The 18,794-nt window shown below is 40.8% G+C and overlaps 1 protein-coding gene across 11 annotated transcripts in view; it reads left to right on the top strand.

The window, feature by feature from the left end:
* The window catches only part of PICALM (phosphatidylinositol binding clathrin assembly protein), a 75,137-nt gene that overhangs the window by 13,296 nt on the left and 43,047 nt on the right, over positions 1-18,794 (top strand). For all 11 annotated transcript variants that reach the window (XM_061458028.1, XM_061458021.1, XM_061458020.1 and 8 more), the window contains exon 2: positions 18,036-18,178. In XM_061458028.1, the coding sequence (XP_061314012.1) occupies positions 18,036-18,178 (143 nt within the window). The remainder of the gene's footprint in view (positions 1-18,035; positions 18,179-18,794) is intronic.

The raw sequence follows: 18,794 nt of genomic DNA, 5'->3' as shown, positions 1-18,794 counted from the left end.
GAAATGTAAGATACAAAGGTTTTCCACACAGAATAGGAAATATTACATAGCTGAGTTGTAGCATTATGTGTGTAAAGTTAATTCATAGTAAGAATCTAGGCTGATGCCTAATGTGTGAGGAGTTTTCTTCTGACCGGTGAGCATCTTGCTATTTATAAGGAAGTCTATAGCACTCTCTTTTAATAAATAATGTTTAGAAAATCATATATTTGGACTTCTGTTTTTTATGTGCCAGAAAATGCATCACTTGCAGTAAGTTTATGCACTGGGCTTTTGATACTCCCAATATTAAAATGAATTCAAGTTACTTGGTCATTTTTGCATAGTTATGATGTTGGAAGATCATAATTTAATAACCATACTATTTCAGGATATGGCTTAAACCTCTTTGGTGAAGAAGTTTCCCAGATTTTTCCCTTTATCAGGTTAAAATCACAGTTTTGCTACTTTATATGAAAAGCAGTTAAAAGTGGAGTTCTGTTTTTAACCAATGTACTGCAGGGGCAAAAGGATCTTTAATAGATGCTGTTTCACCATTAGAATGTATTGACAAGTACAGCTTCTTTTGTACAACAAACCAGCAAGAACTCTTGTCAAAAGAAGGCTTATTTGCACAAAATGATGTTTCTGGGTCTTTTTTATTTAACCAGGTATTCACTGGATAGCCGTTTACTGAAGGTGAAGCTGTAGAGGATGCTATCTGCCAAGACACATGTCCTGCATGCATTTGAATACTTGTACAATTACACTGAATTTATTATCCTATAGAATTCCAGTTTGCTGAGGACACCAGAACACCTAAAGTGCTGCAGGCATTCCACAGCCTGGGAAGCTCCATAGTAGATGATGTGTTTTGGCATAAGTGCTTTCAAGAAACTGGAAAACCTTTAATGTAGAGAAGGTCATGTTGTATGGAGGTGGGTATCATCAGTGCTGCGTCTTCATCTGTAGTTGCAGCACTGATGGCAGTAAGTACAGAGGTGTATCTCCTTTAGCTCAGCGTTCATGTTCTATTCTTGCTTTGAATTAGATTCTGTTGAGAAGGAAATCTAATTTCCGAAGTCTTATTTTAAAATGGGACAAAATAACATAATCCAAACAACTCTGCTAGGGTGAGTAAGACTTTTGAGAGTGAAATGAGGCAAGTATTGAAGTAGGAAAACTTCGTATCAGATGGCTTTGGTTGCTTCTTGGCTTTGGTTGCTTCTTAGCTTTGGTTTCGTCTGTGAAACTGTCTAATTACAGATGCAGCTCTGTCATTTGAAGAGGGGAAAAAATGTGGATTGTATGTGATTAGTTCTAAAATTATGAAGATCAGGAGAATTTTGGGCTTGAAAATCCGCTGGGGGAGGTGTGGTAAGAGGTCAGGCTGGCGTTAACACTCAGTGGTAGTTTCAGTTTCGCTTTGCTGTGGAGTGATGGTGCTTTACTACTACAAAATTGCTTTCTGATGCATCTTTTAGAAGAAAGTGATATGGAAGCTAAACATTTAAGAAACACATAGATTACCTTGAGTGAATACTTTGTGTATTTACACGATATATATATTTAGGTTTAGAAATGTGCTGGAGGTGTTTATTGACAAAATGTGCTATGCCTGAAGTCAGGTGTATTTTCTCTATTAAACCTTAATGCAGCATTAAGGAAGTCACAGATGATGGAAGGTAGCATAAGTACTTTGAGTATACTTTTCAACAGGTTTGACCTGAATCCCATATGGACCAGGTGAGTTTTGGGTCTGGAAGCTTTGAAAACCAGCCCTTTAGCTTTATCACAAATAGGGGTATCACCAACTATGGGACTTACTCCTACAAGCTGAGGTCAGGAGTTCTTTGTAGGATTGAGGGAGGGTTCGATACTGAAGTGAACCCTACTTAAAGGCCCACCTTGTAAAAACTAGAAGTTGTCTTGCTGCAGGGTAACTGTAGAGCTGTGCTCATTGGGGATTTCTTGTTCTGCAGTGTCTGCTGTTGACAAAATGGTTTCTCTGTTCCACTAGGCTACAATGCTACTACTGTACCACTGCTAGCAAGCTGCCAGGTATGGGCATTTGTTGGTACTTTGAGTTTAGGAGGTATTTCAGAGCAATCTGCAGGGAGTGGCTACGTACTATCAGCACTTCAGCAGCAGCTTGTACATGTGCTTTACAAGTCTTGTTTCTAACACACATCCATTAGCACAACTTTTTATTGTACAAAGGTGTAATCACTGTGGGGTATTTACAGACTATGTTCCTTTGAAGCAGAAGGAGAGGTCTGTAAGTGCATACTATAACCAAAAATTTACAGTATGCAGAGGCAGATGGCTTGGGCACTATTCTTGTCAGAGAGAAAGATAGATAACAGCATGATAATGTATTCCATGTGTATGTGGTGGTGAAGAAACCTGAGGGTTGATATCTTTGGCATCGCATACTGATGTATCTTGGCTATCTATAAATCATGTTGCGTGCCTTCTCTATGCACCTTCAGGTAAAAACATAGGATAAACTCACATGTATACAGACTGTTAGCTTAAAATAGCTTCATGTTTGCAGTAGGAGATGAAAGTAGTCTAAAAGTTATACAGTGTTCAAAGTAATTAGACTTCTTCAAAACAGAAGTGTTCCATCTAATGCAATTCATTGTGCTTCCAGCCATCTGCTGTATAGGACTATCCGCACTATAAATATTATACTGCATATTTATCATAATATTTAATGTATTGAATTGATATTATACTCTAATATATTGAACTGAAATATAATGATTCAGGTGGCTGCCACTCAAAATCAAAACTTGCTTGGCCGCCTGCCCTAAGGTATTCTCAAACTGTGTTGCTTATACAGACCCCTTAAAGTATGTACCTGCTTTCTAGCTACTCATTACCTAAAGAAGTGGATGCATCCTCAAGTGTTTGCAGTTATGTGCTCTGAAAATGCTGACTTAATGTTGAACAAATAGCTGTGTCTAATTTCACCCATGAAACATTAAAACTAGCATATGATCAGTGAAAAAGAATACTTGTTTCTCTCTGATTTAAACAGGCCAATGGGTTAAATACTCAGCTTGAATGTACTGCTTATGCAAGAATTGCCAATACAGGCATTTTCTTGTCTTTGCAGTCAAGAATCACCTTTAGAATATGATTCACAGGCTCATTATTAAGCATGTTTGTAAAGATAGGATCAAGGCTCTAAGTTTACAGAGACTTCTCAGTGGGAATAATGTGCTAGTGTATGTGTGGGAGCAAATACTTATTTTGGCCTAGATTTTGTGATAAAATGCTTTCAAAGTTACTGTAGGAATTCAATGTAGAGCAAAGTGTTCAGTGGTTTCAGCATGTCTTGTGTATTTCTCAGCCTTAGGGTGCTAAAGCAGTAGTCTTGTTCAGGGGAAGAACTCAAGGTCTGGTCTTAAGAGTAATGCAGCATTGATAAAACTTGGAACTTTGCAAGGATGATGCTTTAGCAGAAGATAAATACTTGGGTATCCGAAAAGCTGTCCTAAGGAGTATTACTTTAAAGGGGGAGGAAAATCATGCCTCTATAAGTAATCCTAAACATTCATCTGTTACGTGAAATTTGGGACCGGTCTTGTTCAACATCTTTGTCACTGACATAGACAGTGGGATTGAGTGCGCCCTCAGCAAGTTTGCAGATGACACCAAGCTGTGTGGTTCGGTTGATACCCTGGAGGGAAGGAATGCCATCCAGAGGGACCTTGACACACTTGTGAGGTGGGATGATGACAACCTCATGAAGTTTAACCATGCCAAGTGCAAGGTCCTACAGCTGGGTCGGAGCAATCCCAGGCACAGCTACAGGTTGGGCAGAGAAGAGATTCAGAGCAGCCCTGCGGAGAAGGACTTGGGGGTGTTGGTCAATGAGAAAATGAACATGAGCCGGCTTCAGTGTGCGCTCGCAGCCCAGAAAGCCAAGCGTATCCTGGGCTGCATCAAAAGGAGCGTGACCAGCAGGTCGAAGGAGGTGATCCTGCCCCTCTACTCTGCTCTTGTGACACCTCACCTGGAGCATTGTGTGCAGTTCTGGTGTCCTCAACATAAAAAGGACATGGAACTGTTGGAACAAGTCCAGAGGAGGCCACGAGGATGATCAGGGGACTGGAGCACCTCCTGTATGAAGACAGGCTGAGGAAGTTGGGGCTGTTCAGCCTGGAGAAGAGAAGGCTGCGTGGAGACCTCATAGCAGCCTTCCAGTATCTGAAGGGGGCCTATAGGGATGCTGGGGAGGGACTCTTCATTAGGGACTGTAGTGATAGGACAAGGGGTAAGGGGTTAAAACTTAAACAGGGGAAGTTTAGATTGAGTATAAGAATGAAATTCTTTACTGTTAGGGTGGTGAGGCACTGGAATGGTTTTCCCAGGGAGGTTGTGAATGCTCCATCCCTGGCAGTGTTCAAGACCAGGTTGGACAGAGCCTTGGGTGATACGATTTAGCGTAAGGTGTCCCTGCCCACAGTAGGGGGTTTGGAACTGGATGATCTTAAGGTCCTTTCCAACCCTAACTATTCTATGATTCTATGAAAGAGAGGCAATTAGAAGTTCACAACCTTCTTGAAAATCACCCTGTATACATCATGTGCAGGAAGGAACGTTTGACAACAGCATTTGGCAGAAAAAGCTTTATCTGGCTCATTCGTGCTGATAGGTTTCCCCTTAATGTAGATGTGTTAAATTTGGTACGCATGTCTAAGTTAAATAAGTTTTGCATGTTGGAGATTGGAATTTTTGAGAGTTCTTTGAGTCTACCATGTTATATGGGATTCATATTAGAGCAATGTGACCGCTTTGATGTATGGAAGGATTCAAAGTCAGGCTTTCACATCCTCAGCCAAGACAGTTCTAGGAGCCATGGATTATTTGGTGTGTTCTGATCTTAGAGACACCTTTAGAACATTAGTTTGGAATTGCTGCTCGCGTTTTGTGCCCAGTATAACTGTGGATTCCTTTTCTTTGGACTTTTTAGCTTGTATTCATTGAGCATGACTTTGCCATACGTAAACAACATCACTCTATGTGTGCTTAAAATCTATCTCCATGTGTTGAATTTGTAAGAAAAATGTGTATTTTTGTACTGAAAAGAGCTTACAACTCTTTAAAGTGGCATAATAAGAAAGCTTTATGAAAAACACTCAATATCGGTAAAAATCTCTAATTTAGACATAGTTCACTGTGTCAAAACAGTTCTGCAGGGAGATGTGGAATCATGGATGATTCTTCATCTAAAGAATGTTTTGCCAGCATGCCACATCCATTCCAGAGATCAATAACCTTTAACTTCATATCATTAAGTTAAAAACATGCTTGTCTAAAAGGGGGAAAAGTGATGCTGAAATGGCTTCAACATTAAAAAGCCTTCCTTCTCTAAGCTTCACAAGGTAACTGTGAACAGATATTTAGTACTGTTGTCCTTTACAAGAGGAAGGGAACGCTGCAGGAGGAAAGAGAGCACTATGCTAAGGAATATTTACTTACATTAGTTGAATTCGAGTTGGCAGGACCTGGTAAACACCTGAAATGAAACTTGTGATTCTAGCTGAAATAATCTCCTGTTTCTGTTGACTGTCTGATTTTGATGAATGCAGGTAAGAAACATGTTTGTGGGAGTGTTTCCTGCATGATTCTTTAAGTAGTTCATGGGAGAACTGCTTCGACATAGGCTTTTTGCATCACTGTCATCAATTTGCAGGATACTTGAAGTGGAAAATATGTCTGGATCTGGATCTGGTTCTACTGGTGCTTTTGTGTTGTGTTGGAATACGCCATGTGTTAACAGAGAATAGCTTTGTGCTGGGAATGTTTGCAGCTGCTCTTGAGATCAACAGTCAAAGGCAAATTTATGCTGATAAATTGGAGTAGTACTTAATGCTCGCTAGGGCAAAGTTCTAAATGGGTAAAGAAGGTGTCAAAGTCGAGTAGAAAAGGATTATCTGAAAGTGCAGGAGCACTAGAAGAGGCTTTGGCTCATTTCATTGTCATTCTAAACCACCAATGTGAGGCCACAGGAAAGATGGCAATCCTTTTGTATGCTTATAGAAGAATGTATTCTGAGACAGACAGTTGTTTTCATTATATTTGGTGCTGGGGAGCTTCAGTATCCAGCCTAGGACACTATATTTAAAATAGTGAAACTGTAGAGAATCATAGAATCATAGAATGGTTAGGGTTGGAAAGGACCTTTAGATCGTCTAGTTCCGATCAGCTGAATTAAGATGACTGGAAAGTTAGGGAACTCTGGAAGAAAAATATTTATTAAGTAGAAAATAGTAGCTTTCCATTGTATTGATGGCTTTTGTGCAGATGGAGGATATTCTGTCTCCACTGAGAAGGACAAGAGGAAGTTCCTTTGTTTTAGTCTACAGCAGAACATCAGGCTTTTGGGATATAGATCGAAGAAAGCTTGGAATTATGGAGATGTGGGGTAACCACTGAAGTCCAAAGTAAGCATCTTTGGAGAACAGCAGATGATCATAGTTGAATGGTTCAGTAATATGATAGCTCATTGTTGCTGAATGTGGGAGGACTTGTCCACTTCCCTTTTTCCTCTTGTTCTTCTTGCTCTTGCATGTCATCATCTCCTCTTCTGTAGTGGCTTTTGCCAGTTTTGGTCTTCTGTGAGCTATTTCTTTTATCTTGTAGGATAATGGAAAAACTGTGTGGGGTTGTGTCCCCTGTGAATCATCCCCTGCCATCCCACCCACCACCACTGAAGTTAGTGTCAGAAGGAAAGTGTAATTTAAGGCTCAGTCTTGCTACCCCATTGATGGCTCTCCTAGACTGTGTAACCAGCCCAACCTGTTCTTGTAAATTTGTGGTAGGTCTAAGAAAACTAACTTACATGATGTGTTAAGCTTAAATCAAGATCTAGGTGTATTAAACTGTTGTTTGAAGAGTAGCAATGTTGTTGCAAATAAAGGAATGAGTAAGCTTGTAGCAGTAGCCACAAAAGCCAGCTCCAGTAGCTCTAAGTTTGTTCAGTTGTGAGCTTGATAACCTTTTCCTTATATTAAAAGGGAGAGGAAGAGTCATAAAGCTGAACAAAACATGTTGTCACTGATATATGTTCCACGACTGGATGTCTTTGAGAACTCATTCCTCAGAAGGATCCAGGCTCTGACCTATAAGACTGCAGTAGCCGAGTGGAGTTTAGCACTGGTTGCTCTAAGATGGACCCATTTCTGAGATGGGATTAGAGTAGGTGACATCCAGAGTCTCTGCCCAACGTGAATTATTTTATAACTTGGTGACTCTAAGTTTGTATAATTTTATTTGCTGTGATGATCTCCAATTCAGGTTATTTGCTTAACTTGAGCTTAACAGAATACCAGGAACTTTAAAGTGTAACATTGATGATGCTTCCAGGATGAACAGAATGGCTTAAAACGGTCATTTTTTCCAAGGAAAAAAATTATCTGATGAGCATATAAGAGGAAGGATGGTGATGTTGCTATATTCAGTTTCTAAATTGCTCTAGCTTGTTTATATGGTACACTTAGGCTTGTGTAAATGTGCCTGTAGCTGTTTCTGGGTTAATGAGACAAGTGTAGTTGAAGTTGAGTATTGAATTTCCAATATGTGGCTGGAGCTGTTGAGACAGAATTTAGCACTATTTTCATGGTAGCCTTTAAAGTGTGATGGGGGGTACTCAGCAAGTTTAAAGGTAGGAAATGATTTGGGAGACAATGTTCCACTCTGTCTTGAGGAATGGATTCTGTACAGGTAGCTTAGCCAGACTGTCATTTCAGCAGGATTTCTAACTGTGGAGAGCTTGGAATAATTATTCTGAATATTGGATCAGAGTGGTCATTTGGCACCTACTGCTGTGTGGGAATTAAGATGAAAAATTAAACCAATAATACAAAACATCTTGTTTGTCAGTGTTACCTGTCTATTGGCTTGAGTTGTGCTTCCCTTATTTTTAACTTCTCTCGCTGTTTGATTTATTGATGCTTTATTTGCTGATGAGGTTTGGTAGACACTCCTGCTGTTAGTCAGCAAGTCTTCATTGAAGCAGTGGTCCAGCTAAACCCATTTTTACTGTTTTTCACAGAAAGTGTCTGTTAGTTTTTACAGGTCTAGTTCTAACCCCCTGCCATAGGCATTGACGCCTCACACTAGACCGTGTTGGCCAAGGCTCTGTCCAACCTGGCCTTGAACACTGCCAGGGATGGAGCATTTACCCCTTCTCTGGGCAACCTCTTCCAGTGCCTCATCACCTTCACTGTAACGAACTCCTTCCTTATATCTAACCTGAACTTCCCTTGATCAAGTTTAACACCATCACCTCTTGTCCTATCACTGCAGTTCCTGATGAAGAGTCCCTCTTCATCATCCTTGTAGCCCCCTTCAGATACTGGAAGCTGCTGTGAGGTCTCCATGCAGCTTCCCTTCTCCAGGCTGAACACCCCCAACTTTCTTAGCCTGTCATAAGAAGTAAAGGTTAGTCAAGGTGTTGCCAGAGATACCTGAGGCAGGAATGCTGAGTTCACAGGGTTACTGATAGATTTCTTTAAATTCTTAGTTTCGAAGAACTGCCATTACAAGTTGTAGTTTTAAGTAGGAGGAGAACATGAGTCGTATTTGAATTGGAAGAAAAAGACAAGATGCGACTTGATGAAATGAAAATGTAAAATGTTGGCTGTAGAACAAGTTATTCAACATTATATTAAACCTGCCTCCTGCGTTTTTTATTTCTGCTTATATAATATAAATCACATCTTTTTAAACATGGAAAGCCCTGAACAGAGTGGGTCTTCTCAGATTTCTTTAACTCTTCCATGAATTGTTTCTTGAGTCAGTGTATGTAGCAACTAAGATGCCATTATATGCACAGGAAGAACTGGCAACTGGGATTTTTATTGCCAGTTATGAGCAATGCATGGTCCAGATTTCCTCATCCACCCTGTCTCGAAGAGACTTGGGTGAAGCCACCTCTAAGGCTGCTGTAGAAAACTTCTGGTAAAGCAATTTGGTACAAATGGGGTTATTCAGAAGAGAAGCTGCGTGGAGACTTCAGAGCAGCCTGCCACTATCTGAAGGAGGCCTACAAGGATGCTGCAGAGGGACTCTTCATCAGGGACTGTAGGGATAGGACAAGCGGTGATGGGGTTTAACTGAAACAGTGGGGGAAGTTCAGGTTAGATATAAGGAAGAAGTTCTTTACCGTGAGGGTGGTGAGGCACTGGAACAGATTGCCCAAAGAAGTGGTAAATGCTCCATCACTGGCAGTGTTCAAGGACAGATTGGACAGAGCATTGGGCAACTTGGTCTGGTGTGAGGCGTCCCTGCCCATGGCATGGATGATCTTAAGGTCCTTTCTAACCCTAACTATTCCATCATTCCATGAAATTTAGGACAAATACAATTTTACCTGCACATTCAGGTATTTTCTGATAATTATGACCACATCTAAGTATTCACTGAGTTCTCAAATACATGCTGCTTATAGAATATTCTACCGGGACATTAAATTTTACTTAGTGGCTCAGACTGAAATGTAGCATCACTCAGTTTCTAGCTCTGTCACTTCAGGATGCCATTTGGGGTTTCTTTGTTTTGGCAGAGGTTTCATTTTCAGTGTACCAAATGTATCTCTTTGAGGGAGAAATCAAACTTAAATTAAATAAAACCTGCCTGTTCAGAGCTACTTTGAGTATTGCTTTTCAACAGATGGTTTGGTTCTCTAATGAAAATTACTTATTTACGTTCAGGACCTTCCTAATCTTATTTCCCACATGTAAATAAGGACATCACCTATGGAAGAGGTGGGGAAGTTTGAAATTTGCCATATGCTTACTTGAAGCTGTCTGGGTTTAAAATGGCAGTTGGAATGTGGAGAATCAGATTTGAATGTATCAGGGTTCAGAAATGGTAATGTATCGAAGTAGATTTTAATAACACACTTTACAGACAACCTCTGTTTTGTTCTTATTTCAGTATTCCTGATTTCCTGGGGTTTTTGTGTCAAAAAGCCTTTTTGTGGCACAGTTAAATCCTGTAGTGTTTAAGTATTGAAGAACAGTGCATGTTAAAGGTTCTATAAATGTTTCCAGGGGGGTTTGCAAGAGTTCATACATCTTTCAAACAAAAGGAGTATATATTTGTGAACGCATTTCAGGTCTGGGGTTGGGTTTTTTGGCATATGCGTGGGTTTTGTTTTTGTTTTTGTAACTGGGTAAAATTAGAATAAACTTCCATAATCAGCTTGTCAAGGTGGATGGAAAAAATAACCTGCATAATCCAAAATACTTGTCAGCAGCAGCCAGTTGAAAAACCTCTTTCCCTTGATGTGTTTCTCTTGGACATTTGGGAACAAGGAGCTATTTTGACTTGCCTTCTGTTCAAGGAAGGCAGATGATCTGGAAATCTGAACAAAAGGATACAACTAGGAAATCGTATCTAATATACAGAGGTTGGGTAATTCTGATCCTTTATGTCACATTTCATACAAACCACTTGTTTTAAAGGAACTTTTACTTCAATAAACGACAGACTAAAAACTGCTCATGGAAGACTTTACTGCTATGTGCCTGAATTCAGTTTCTACTTCGTTTGAGATTTGCTGACAAATGTTACATGAATATAACTGCAGTGACTGTTTTTCCCTCAATAACACCTTTTTTTTCCGTATTGCATAACACTTTCCATGTCCTTCTGGAAAGCAAAGATGTGCCCTGCCACAGCCTATCACAGGACTGTTTAATATCAATATGGGCATATAGATCATTAGCTCTTTTAGGGAGGAGGTCGGGGGGAATGTTAATCCTAAACCTGTAGCAACTGTTAGAAATAGTAAAAGTAAATGAAACTTCACACCACCACTAATACTTGCTGTAAATGGATTCCTAACAAAATCAAAGGAAGGCATTTTTTAGAATCGTAGAATAGTTAGGGTTGGAAAGGACCTTAAGATCATCCAGTTCCAACCCCCTTGCCATGGGCAGGGACACCTCACACTAAACCATGTCACCCAAGGCTCTGTCCAACCTGGACTTGAACACTGCCAGGGATGGAGCATTCATGACCTCCCTGGGCAACCCATTCCAGTGCCTCACCACCCTAACAGGAAAGAATTTCATTCTTATATCCAATCTAAACTTCCCCTGTTGAAGTTTTAACCCATTACCTCTTGTCCTATTACTACAGTCGCTAATGAAGAGTCCCTCCCCATCATCCCTATAGGCCCCCTTCAGATACTGGAAGGCTGCTATGAGGTCTCCACGCAGCCTTCTCTTCTCCAAGCTGAACAGCCCCACCTTTCTCAGCCTGTCTTCATACGGGAGGTGCTCCAGTCCCCTGATCATCCTCGTGGCCCTTCTCTGGACTTGTTCCAACAGTTCCATGTCCTTTTTATGTTGAGGACACCAGAACTGCACACAGTACTCCAGGTGAGGTATCACAAGAGCAGAGTAGAGGGGCAGGATCACCTCCTTCGACCTGCTGGTCACGCTCCTTTTGATGCAGCCCAGGATACGGTTGGCTTTCTGGGCTGCTGCAGGTGCACACTGAAACCTGCTCGTGTTCATTTTCTCATCAACCAACACCCCCAAGTCGTTGTCAGCAGGGCTGCTCTGAATCTCTTCTCTGCCCAACCTGTAGCTGTGCCTGGGATTGCTCCGACCCAGGTGTAGGACTGTGCACTTGGCATGGTTAAACTTCATGAGGTTGGCATCAGCCCACCTCACAAGCGTGTCAAGGTCCCTCTGGATGGCATTCCTTCCCTCCAGGGTATCAACCGAGCCACAGAGCTTGGTGTCATCGGCAAACTTGCTGAGGGCGCACTCAATCCCACTGTCCATGTCAGCGACAAAGATGTTGAACAAGACCGGTCCCAACACCAATCCCTGAGGGACACCACTCGTTACTGGTCTCCAGCCGGACATTGGGCCATTGACCACTCTTTGTGTGCAGCCATCCAACCAGTTCATTATCCACTGTGTGGTCCATCCATCAAATTGATGTCTCTCCAATTTAGAGACAAGGATGTCATGTGGGACAGTGTCAAGTGCTTTGCACAAGTCCAGGTAGATGACATCAACTACTCTACCCCTGTCCATCAGTTCCATAGCCCTATCATAGGAGGCCACCCAATTGGTCAGGCAGGATTTCCCCTTAGTGAAGCCATGCTGGCTCTCACCAACCTGTGGCAGGTGGTTGGACCCGGATGAGCTTTAAGGTCCCTTCAAACAATTGTATGAGTTGAAATCTAGACAGCTGGAGAAGGGAATTGAACCTGTGTCTTAGCAGAGCAGACACCTATATCTTTTTCTTTCAGCTTCTGGGTTAAGTGGAGACACTGAAGTTTTCCCCAATGTACATGGTTTTCAGAAGTGTAATGAAGCAAAAGTGTTTCAGGTTTGAGTGCTGCACCTTGTGGAGAAACTGTACCCCTAAGGAAAAAGAAATAAACTATCAATAGGTTTTTAAATCTTTAGCTCAAGCACTTTGCTACAATCATTTCTTCTGGCCTTAGGTGAAAGGGGAATTGATCATAAGCAAATGCACCCTCTTGAGTATGATTATTTTATGTGTAGACATTGTCCTATATTCCACCAATAGTCATTAGCCACAAGTGTTCCCTTGTGCAAGTGGAACGCCAGTCACCAGTGTATTACCTCTTGAGCTTGAAAGGTACTACATGTGCTAAATAGGTGATTGTGTTCTATTGAACTTCTCTATGTGGCCATAATTTCCTAAGTATAATTACCTATTTCAAAAAATGTTTTAGTTTTCCTTTTATATTTAAAAAAAGAAACTGCTTTGCTGTGTGGTTTGGCTTCAGTCATAAATTTACTGGGTAGGTGAAGTTGACCTGATGCATGCTTGGCTTGTAGTTTGGATCCACTGATAAGTATTTAAATGCTAATAATGGTTTTTGACATTCATCCTCTTAAGAAAAAAGGGAAGTATTAAGGCAAGTGAGAGCTTCCTGACAACTTTGTTTGATAACTTTACTTCTCCTGGTAAACTGAACTTCTGACTGTATGTATTTTAGAGTAGATTTATTCTGACTGTATTTATTTTAGAGTAGATTTATTCTGACTGTTCTGGAACAGCAGGATATTAACAATTACTTGTGAGTTTCACGTGTGATTATATATGTGTTTCTTTTATCACAATGTTTTCTTTGTCTGGGCATTGAGTTTATCTGAATTAAAGCTTCATGTGCTACCTGAAAAGTGTGTTGTCTGTTCAGAATGACCTTTAGTCTTTGTCAGTACCTTGTGGTAGAGTGGAGATACTTAACAGTGTCCAAAGGTAATGATACAAAGAAGTGAGCTATTTGCCCACTTTAGTAGGGTCGTACTTTCGTAGTGTTCATAATCAAAGAACCATTCCTATATAGGACTTGTTGGGCCTAGCTGTGTACATGTGTGTTTGTGGAAGATCACAGAATGAACTGGAGACTCCTCTTGGACCTGGAGCTAAGCTTGTGTATATTCTGATACATAAACTCAGGCTGTGACTATGTGGTTTGTTTGATTAATCATCCATAGTGTCTTTTGTATGTTGATTTTACATTGGCATGGGAGAACAAGCATTTGTTTCATGTGGTGATGGTATACATGCCTGTCTTTAATTGTGCCTTATACTTCTAGCATGAGTTTGTGAAGTTAAAATACACACTAAGGTGAATTTTGCCCCTTTTGAAGAGTTCAGTTGACCATTTCCATATTGACTCTTGCACTCAGTTGCAATTCTGCATCTGTGACACCAATTTCTGTGGCTGTGGGTGGACTTTCAGCCACAGGCTTGACTCCTGTGAGAAACTGTGTGGGGAGACACTGAGTTTTTACAACAGCAATATCTCTAGCAGGGATCAAAAGCAAACATGCCATCCAGGCAGAGTCTGGCTGCAGCGTGAAAACTGGCTCCTTTGAATAGGAGCAGTAGTAAAGTGATCTGCTCTTCTTTTTGAGCTCTGTAATACCTTTTAAAAAGGAATTAATTAGGCTAATTCTTACAATGCAAACTGCCCGAGTTTTTGGCAGGACTTGTGACTTAGTTTCTAGTTGTAGTTAGCCTGAATATCACATGTGAGTGGCTGCCCAGGATTGCGGTGCTTTTTTCTTAGTCATTTCCCAGTCAACTTCATGAAAACTGCAGCATCCACGTATGAGGGAAGATCAGAGTGCTGTTACTGTGAAGATACTTTGGGTTTGGACCTGTGTTAGACCAAACTTAGCCAGTCTGGAAGACCTATCTATTGCCATGGTTTACCTTAACATTTTCCATCGGCACTGGGGTAATGAGCTCCTTCATTGCAGCTTCTACTTGGAGATGATTTTCCATAGATCCCTCCTTCTACCGTAGCTTCCCAATTTAGGAAGGCATTGTGTAGTCTAGAATAACTTCTATTCCCAAGTGATTTCCACCTAAGTATTTAAAACCCCCTTGTTTTGCAGCAGTTGATCCTGGACAAGCTCAACTGCTGAGTCTTGCAGCAGAACAGTCTTATGGTTCTAGCTGTTTTAGCAAACATGAATATGGATTCAGTGAGTAAGCAAGTGCTCGTTTTAAAATAGCTGCAGTAAAAGGGTGGTAGAAAATTGAAGTGGTCAGTTTGGGGTGTCTGTACTGCTTATATTTGTTTTTCTTAGCTGTGCTGTTCTAGTAAGTAACTTGTGATGTGGCATACGCAAGTTCAGCATAAACTTAAGTAGTGCTTGACCAGCCACTGTCACAGCAAGATGGCAGTTTTCATGTTCCACTGAACTGACTTTTGACAAAGGCACACAGGGACAAGACAAGGGGGAATGGATTTGAACTGACAGAGGGAGGATTGAGATGAGCTCTTAGGCAGAAGCTCTTCCCTGTGAGGGTGCTGAGGCGCTGGCACAGGGTGCCCAGAGAAGTTGTGGCTGCCCCATCCCTGGCAGAGTCTGCCCTCTCTCTGCCTTTAGTCTTATGCTCTGCCAATGGAATAAACCCACCTCTTTCAGCCACTTGTGCCTCGTCTGTTCTGTGCTTATGGCCGTTCTCTGATCTGTCTCTGCCTCCATGGGTATGACTCTGCATTACTGGCTGTCTGAGCTTCCCTTATACAACCTTCCCAGACAGCTGCAAGCTTAACTTACAGTTCTCAGCAGTGAACTGCTGCCTTTGAAACAAAGATCAATGTTTATTATTTAATATCTGTATGCACTGTATCTTATGCTGTGGAAGCTTTAGCAGCTTTGGGATAGTTTCTGCTTCCCAGGAGAGTGACCTTCCTTTCTGTAGTATTGATGGGGGTTAGTGTTCAATCCTAATTCAATTGCTCCTTCTCTCCTATGAAAAGAAGATCAAAGATGAAACAGTCATCACACTTAATTCACCAAAGGTTCTGCTTTATTGTTTGCTTGCTTTTTCTTTGCTTCTTTTCTGATCTTTTCTAAGGTTAAAGCTGTTCCCCTCAGTGCTGTGCCCTTTGGTTATATACCTGCCTGTGGTATATATAGCTCACACCATAGCCGGTAACTAGCAGTCTTGAGATTTGTTGCTTTGGGCACTTGGGTTTCAAAACACGTAGCTACTATTTTCATAGGTGGGTGTGAGACGAGTTGTGTAAAGTGTAGGATGTGAAAATAATGATATATTCATTCCTTTCCCTTAATGAAGGGTGTCTGTGGGAATAGGATAAATAAGCAGGAACGCTGAATATGACAGTATTCCCGAACAGGCAGTGTGGGCTGCAGGGTGCTGTCTGCTGGGTTTGTGCTATGGTTAGCACAAAAATTGCTGATGTAATTTGGGTTTAACTGTGCAAATATTTCTTTACCTAATTAACATCACTCATGCAAATACACCCAAAGAACCTTTAGGTAGATGTAACACTTCTGAAATGTGTATGATGTAGGCATTTTTGGCTGTTAAGATATAGCAGGTTATTAAGTATCTGTGATACTCAACCTGTGTTTTTGCAGAGAAAGAAACTTCATGTTTTTGCTAAACTTAGTTTGTAGTAACTGTGGCATCACTCCCTTCCAGTCAGGGCCATGCTTGCCTGTGTACTTCAGTTCTTGCCTATGTTCTCTCCCAACTGGCTATTAGTTCTCCTTCCTAGCATGCCTGCCCTCTCTCCCCCTGCCCCCCAAGGTCATTCATATGCTTTTCACATAAGCACTCATCACTCCTGTGAGGGATGATTTTCTGCTGGGTTACAGAGCCTGTTTTCTTTTACGCACTGCAACACATACCAAAACATCATTTGCAAGTCCAGTGGTGTTTCAGAAGACATTTATTCCAGCACCAAATATCATCCAGAATGGAGATTTTTAACTGATTTTAGATAGTGGATTTTTAAAGGGCACCTCTGACACTGTTGACTTGTTGGCAAATGTTGCATTTAATAGAAGTTCTCACTTTCTAATATGCTCTTGCAGCTCTTATGCCCACATGTATGACTTGCCATCCCATGATGCATATACCTTTGTACTGAATGTGTGTTCCTGCTGGATAGCCTTGCACAAAACTGCTTGTGTTGTTACTTAGGTGGGAGGACCTGAAGATCAGGATGCTGCAGGGCTTGGTTTTAATGATCCAGTTCAGAGCAGATCTCTTGCTGAGTAATATCCTTGCATTGTCTTAACAGCCCCAAATCATCATCCAATAATAGATAACCCTGACTTAAAAATGAGGTCATGAATGCCTGTAGTCATCACGGTTTTACTTGTAGATAAAGGAACATCTAATCTCGCCATCTCATTGCATTTTGAATGTAGAGATCATTTCCTGCTTTGCTTCCTTTAATACTGTAACTTGTAAGCAGCAGCCCTTTCAGTCCTGACCATGGTAGTTCTGAGTTTGTGGTAGCCACACTTCCCTGCTTCTCAGGCTGAAGGAGGATCCCGTCTTTCACAAGTCCTCTGTGATGAGTGGTTGTTCGTTCAGATATAAAACTGTCTTCAAAGGTTAAAGATTAAATGGATGTTTCTACTTAGTCTTAGTAACTTGAATAAGCCCTGTGCCATAGACAGGCACAGGGGTTAGTCATGTCTTGATCTTTACTGAGCTGTGACCTTTGGCAGTTTGAGTGAAAATTACTGTTTTATTTTTGGGGTGGTAACAGTAGTAAAATGTCATCAGTATTGTGTTGCTTTAAGTTAAGCTTTGTATTAAATGCTGGCAAGCTGTGTTACATCACATCCAGATGTTAATGTAGTTGTTTGTGTTGTATTTGTCACTGCAGCATCGTGATCCTAAGTCATAGCTTCCTTCATTAGCATTTGGCAATTAGTTACTGCATTATTATATATTATTACATTAGTTGTATTGTAAGTTTGGCTAACTGTGATTATACAGTTGTGACAGTAGTAAAGCTAGAATAAAGGCGGGCACGGTAACTTTTTAACAGCTGTTAGAAGAGTCACTGGATCTTGTCTACTGGAATCCCAGGTTGGACAGGAATTGGCTAGCTTTGTTTTAGCTAATCTTTTCAGTTAATACCCCACTTCATAACTAAATTCATCTGCCAAGCTTCTGGCGTTGTAGCTAGAGGCTTCTTTTTTCACTTAACATTTCCTCTGCCCTTTTAAAGGTGTTGATAGCATTGTATCAAGACTAAGCAATATTTGAATCTTCTATTACTCACACTGAACCAATGGCTAGCAGAGTTTACAGGTCCATTAAAAGGCCAGAAATCAGAGGTTACAGTTAATTCTAGTCCTAATCTTCTAATAAAACTTAATGAAATGACAGCGTGTAGGATTGACTTTGTTATGTAATGCTTTAGATGTTTGAAAGCTGGGAGTTGTTAGTCAGAGATAGTGTAAGTCACTATGGTACTTCTCTTCCAGCACCTTCTAATGCAACTGCTAAAGCAATTCAATACCTGGAATCTTGGCACTGAGCAGACCTGAGTTTGTGTTACAAGCTTCTGGTAGCCCAGTACCATGGTGATTTTCAAGTAATTATTTATCTTGCTAGAAAGCCCCTCAGCTTTCATAGGAAATATCACTATATAAAATGAATGTACTGATATTTTTGTATGTTACTGATGTTCCTTCACAGAACTCATAATAATAATAATAATAACGAAAATTCCTGTATTGCAGATTTAATCCAGTGCACAAATGAGATGAATGTGAACATCCCCCAGTTGGCAGACAGTTTGTTTGAAAGAACTACCAACAGTAGCTGGGTAGTGGTCTTCAAATCTCTCATCACAACCCATCATCTAATGGTGTATGGAAATGAGGTAAGACCAAAAATGATATGTCTGGGAACAGTTATAGCACTTCATTTCTATAAATGTCAGCTAAATGCTTCCCACTAATGGTCTTTGTAAGAAAAGCTTTAGTTTTGCTTCTTTGTGTCTTAACCCTGCATGAACACAGGTCTCATTATATGTTAGCTATTTAGTTTGTTTCTACTTTAGTTTATAAGTTTAGAATCAGTGTCCTGAATGCTGGAGGTACCTTTTTTTTTTTTCCTGTGGTGTTATTGTAATAATAAAAGAACCCCCAAACCCAACAGAAATTAGCTTGGAATGGGATTCTGGAAGCTGAAGATGTGGAAGCTTTTTCAGGTTCATGCTCCAGCTAATCCAGATGGTATTTTTTCCCTGATAACTTGATTCGGAACTGATTTCCATTATCACCCCTTAGCCCTTTGCAGTGAAGATGAATGTGTGCCTCTGAGCTGGCTTCGACTTTGAACACCAAAATAGCATCAAATACTGTAGAACAATTACACAAAACCCGAGTTTACAAGAGAAGGAATGAGCTTGGTTTGTTCCACAACTGGAATTCCTCTGGGGCCTTATTTTTTCAAATGGAAAATGCAGCATCTTGGAAGCTTCTACATTTAAAAAA

This window comes from Pezoporus flaviventris, unplaced genomic scaffold, assembly GCF_033815535.1.
Source record: "Pezoporus flaviventris isolate CSIRO_AGI_PZ_B2104156 unplaced genomic scaffold, CSIRO_AGI_Pfla_v1 ptg000025l, whole genome shotgun sequence".
Taxonomy (NCBI): Eukaryota; Metazoa; Chordata; class Aves; order Psittaciformes; family Psittacidae; genus Pezoporus; species Pezoporus flaviventris.
Note: the sequence above shows the minus strand (reverse complement) of the source record. Positions and strands in the feature narration are given on the sequence as shown.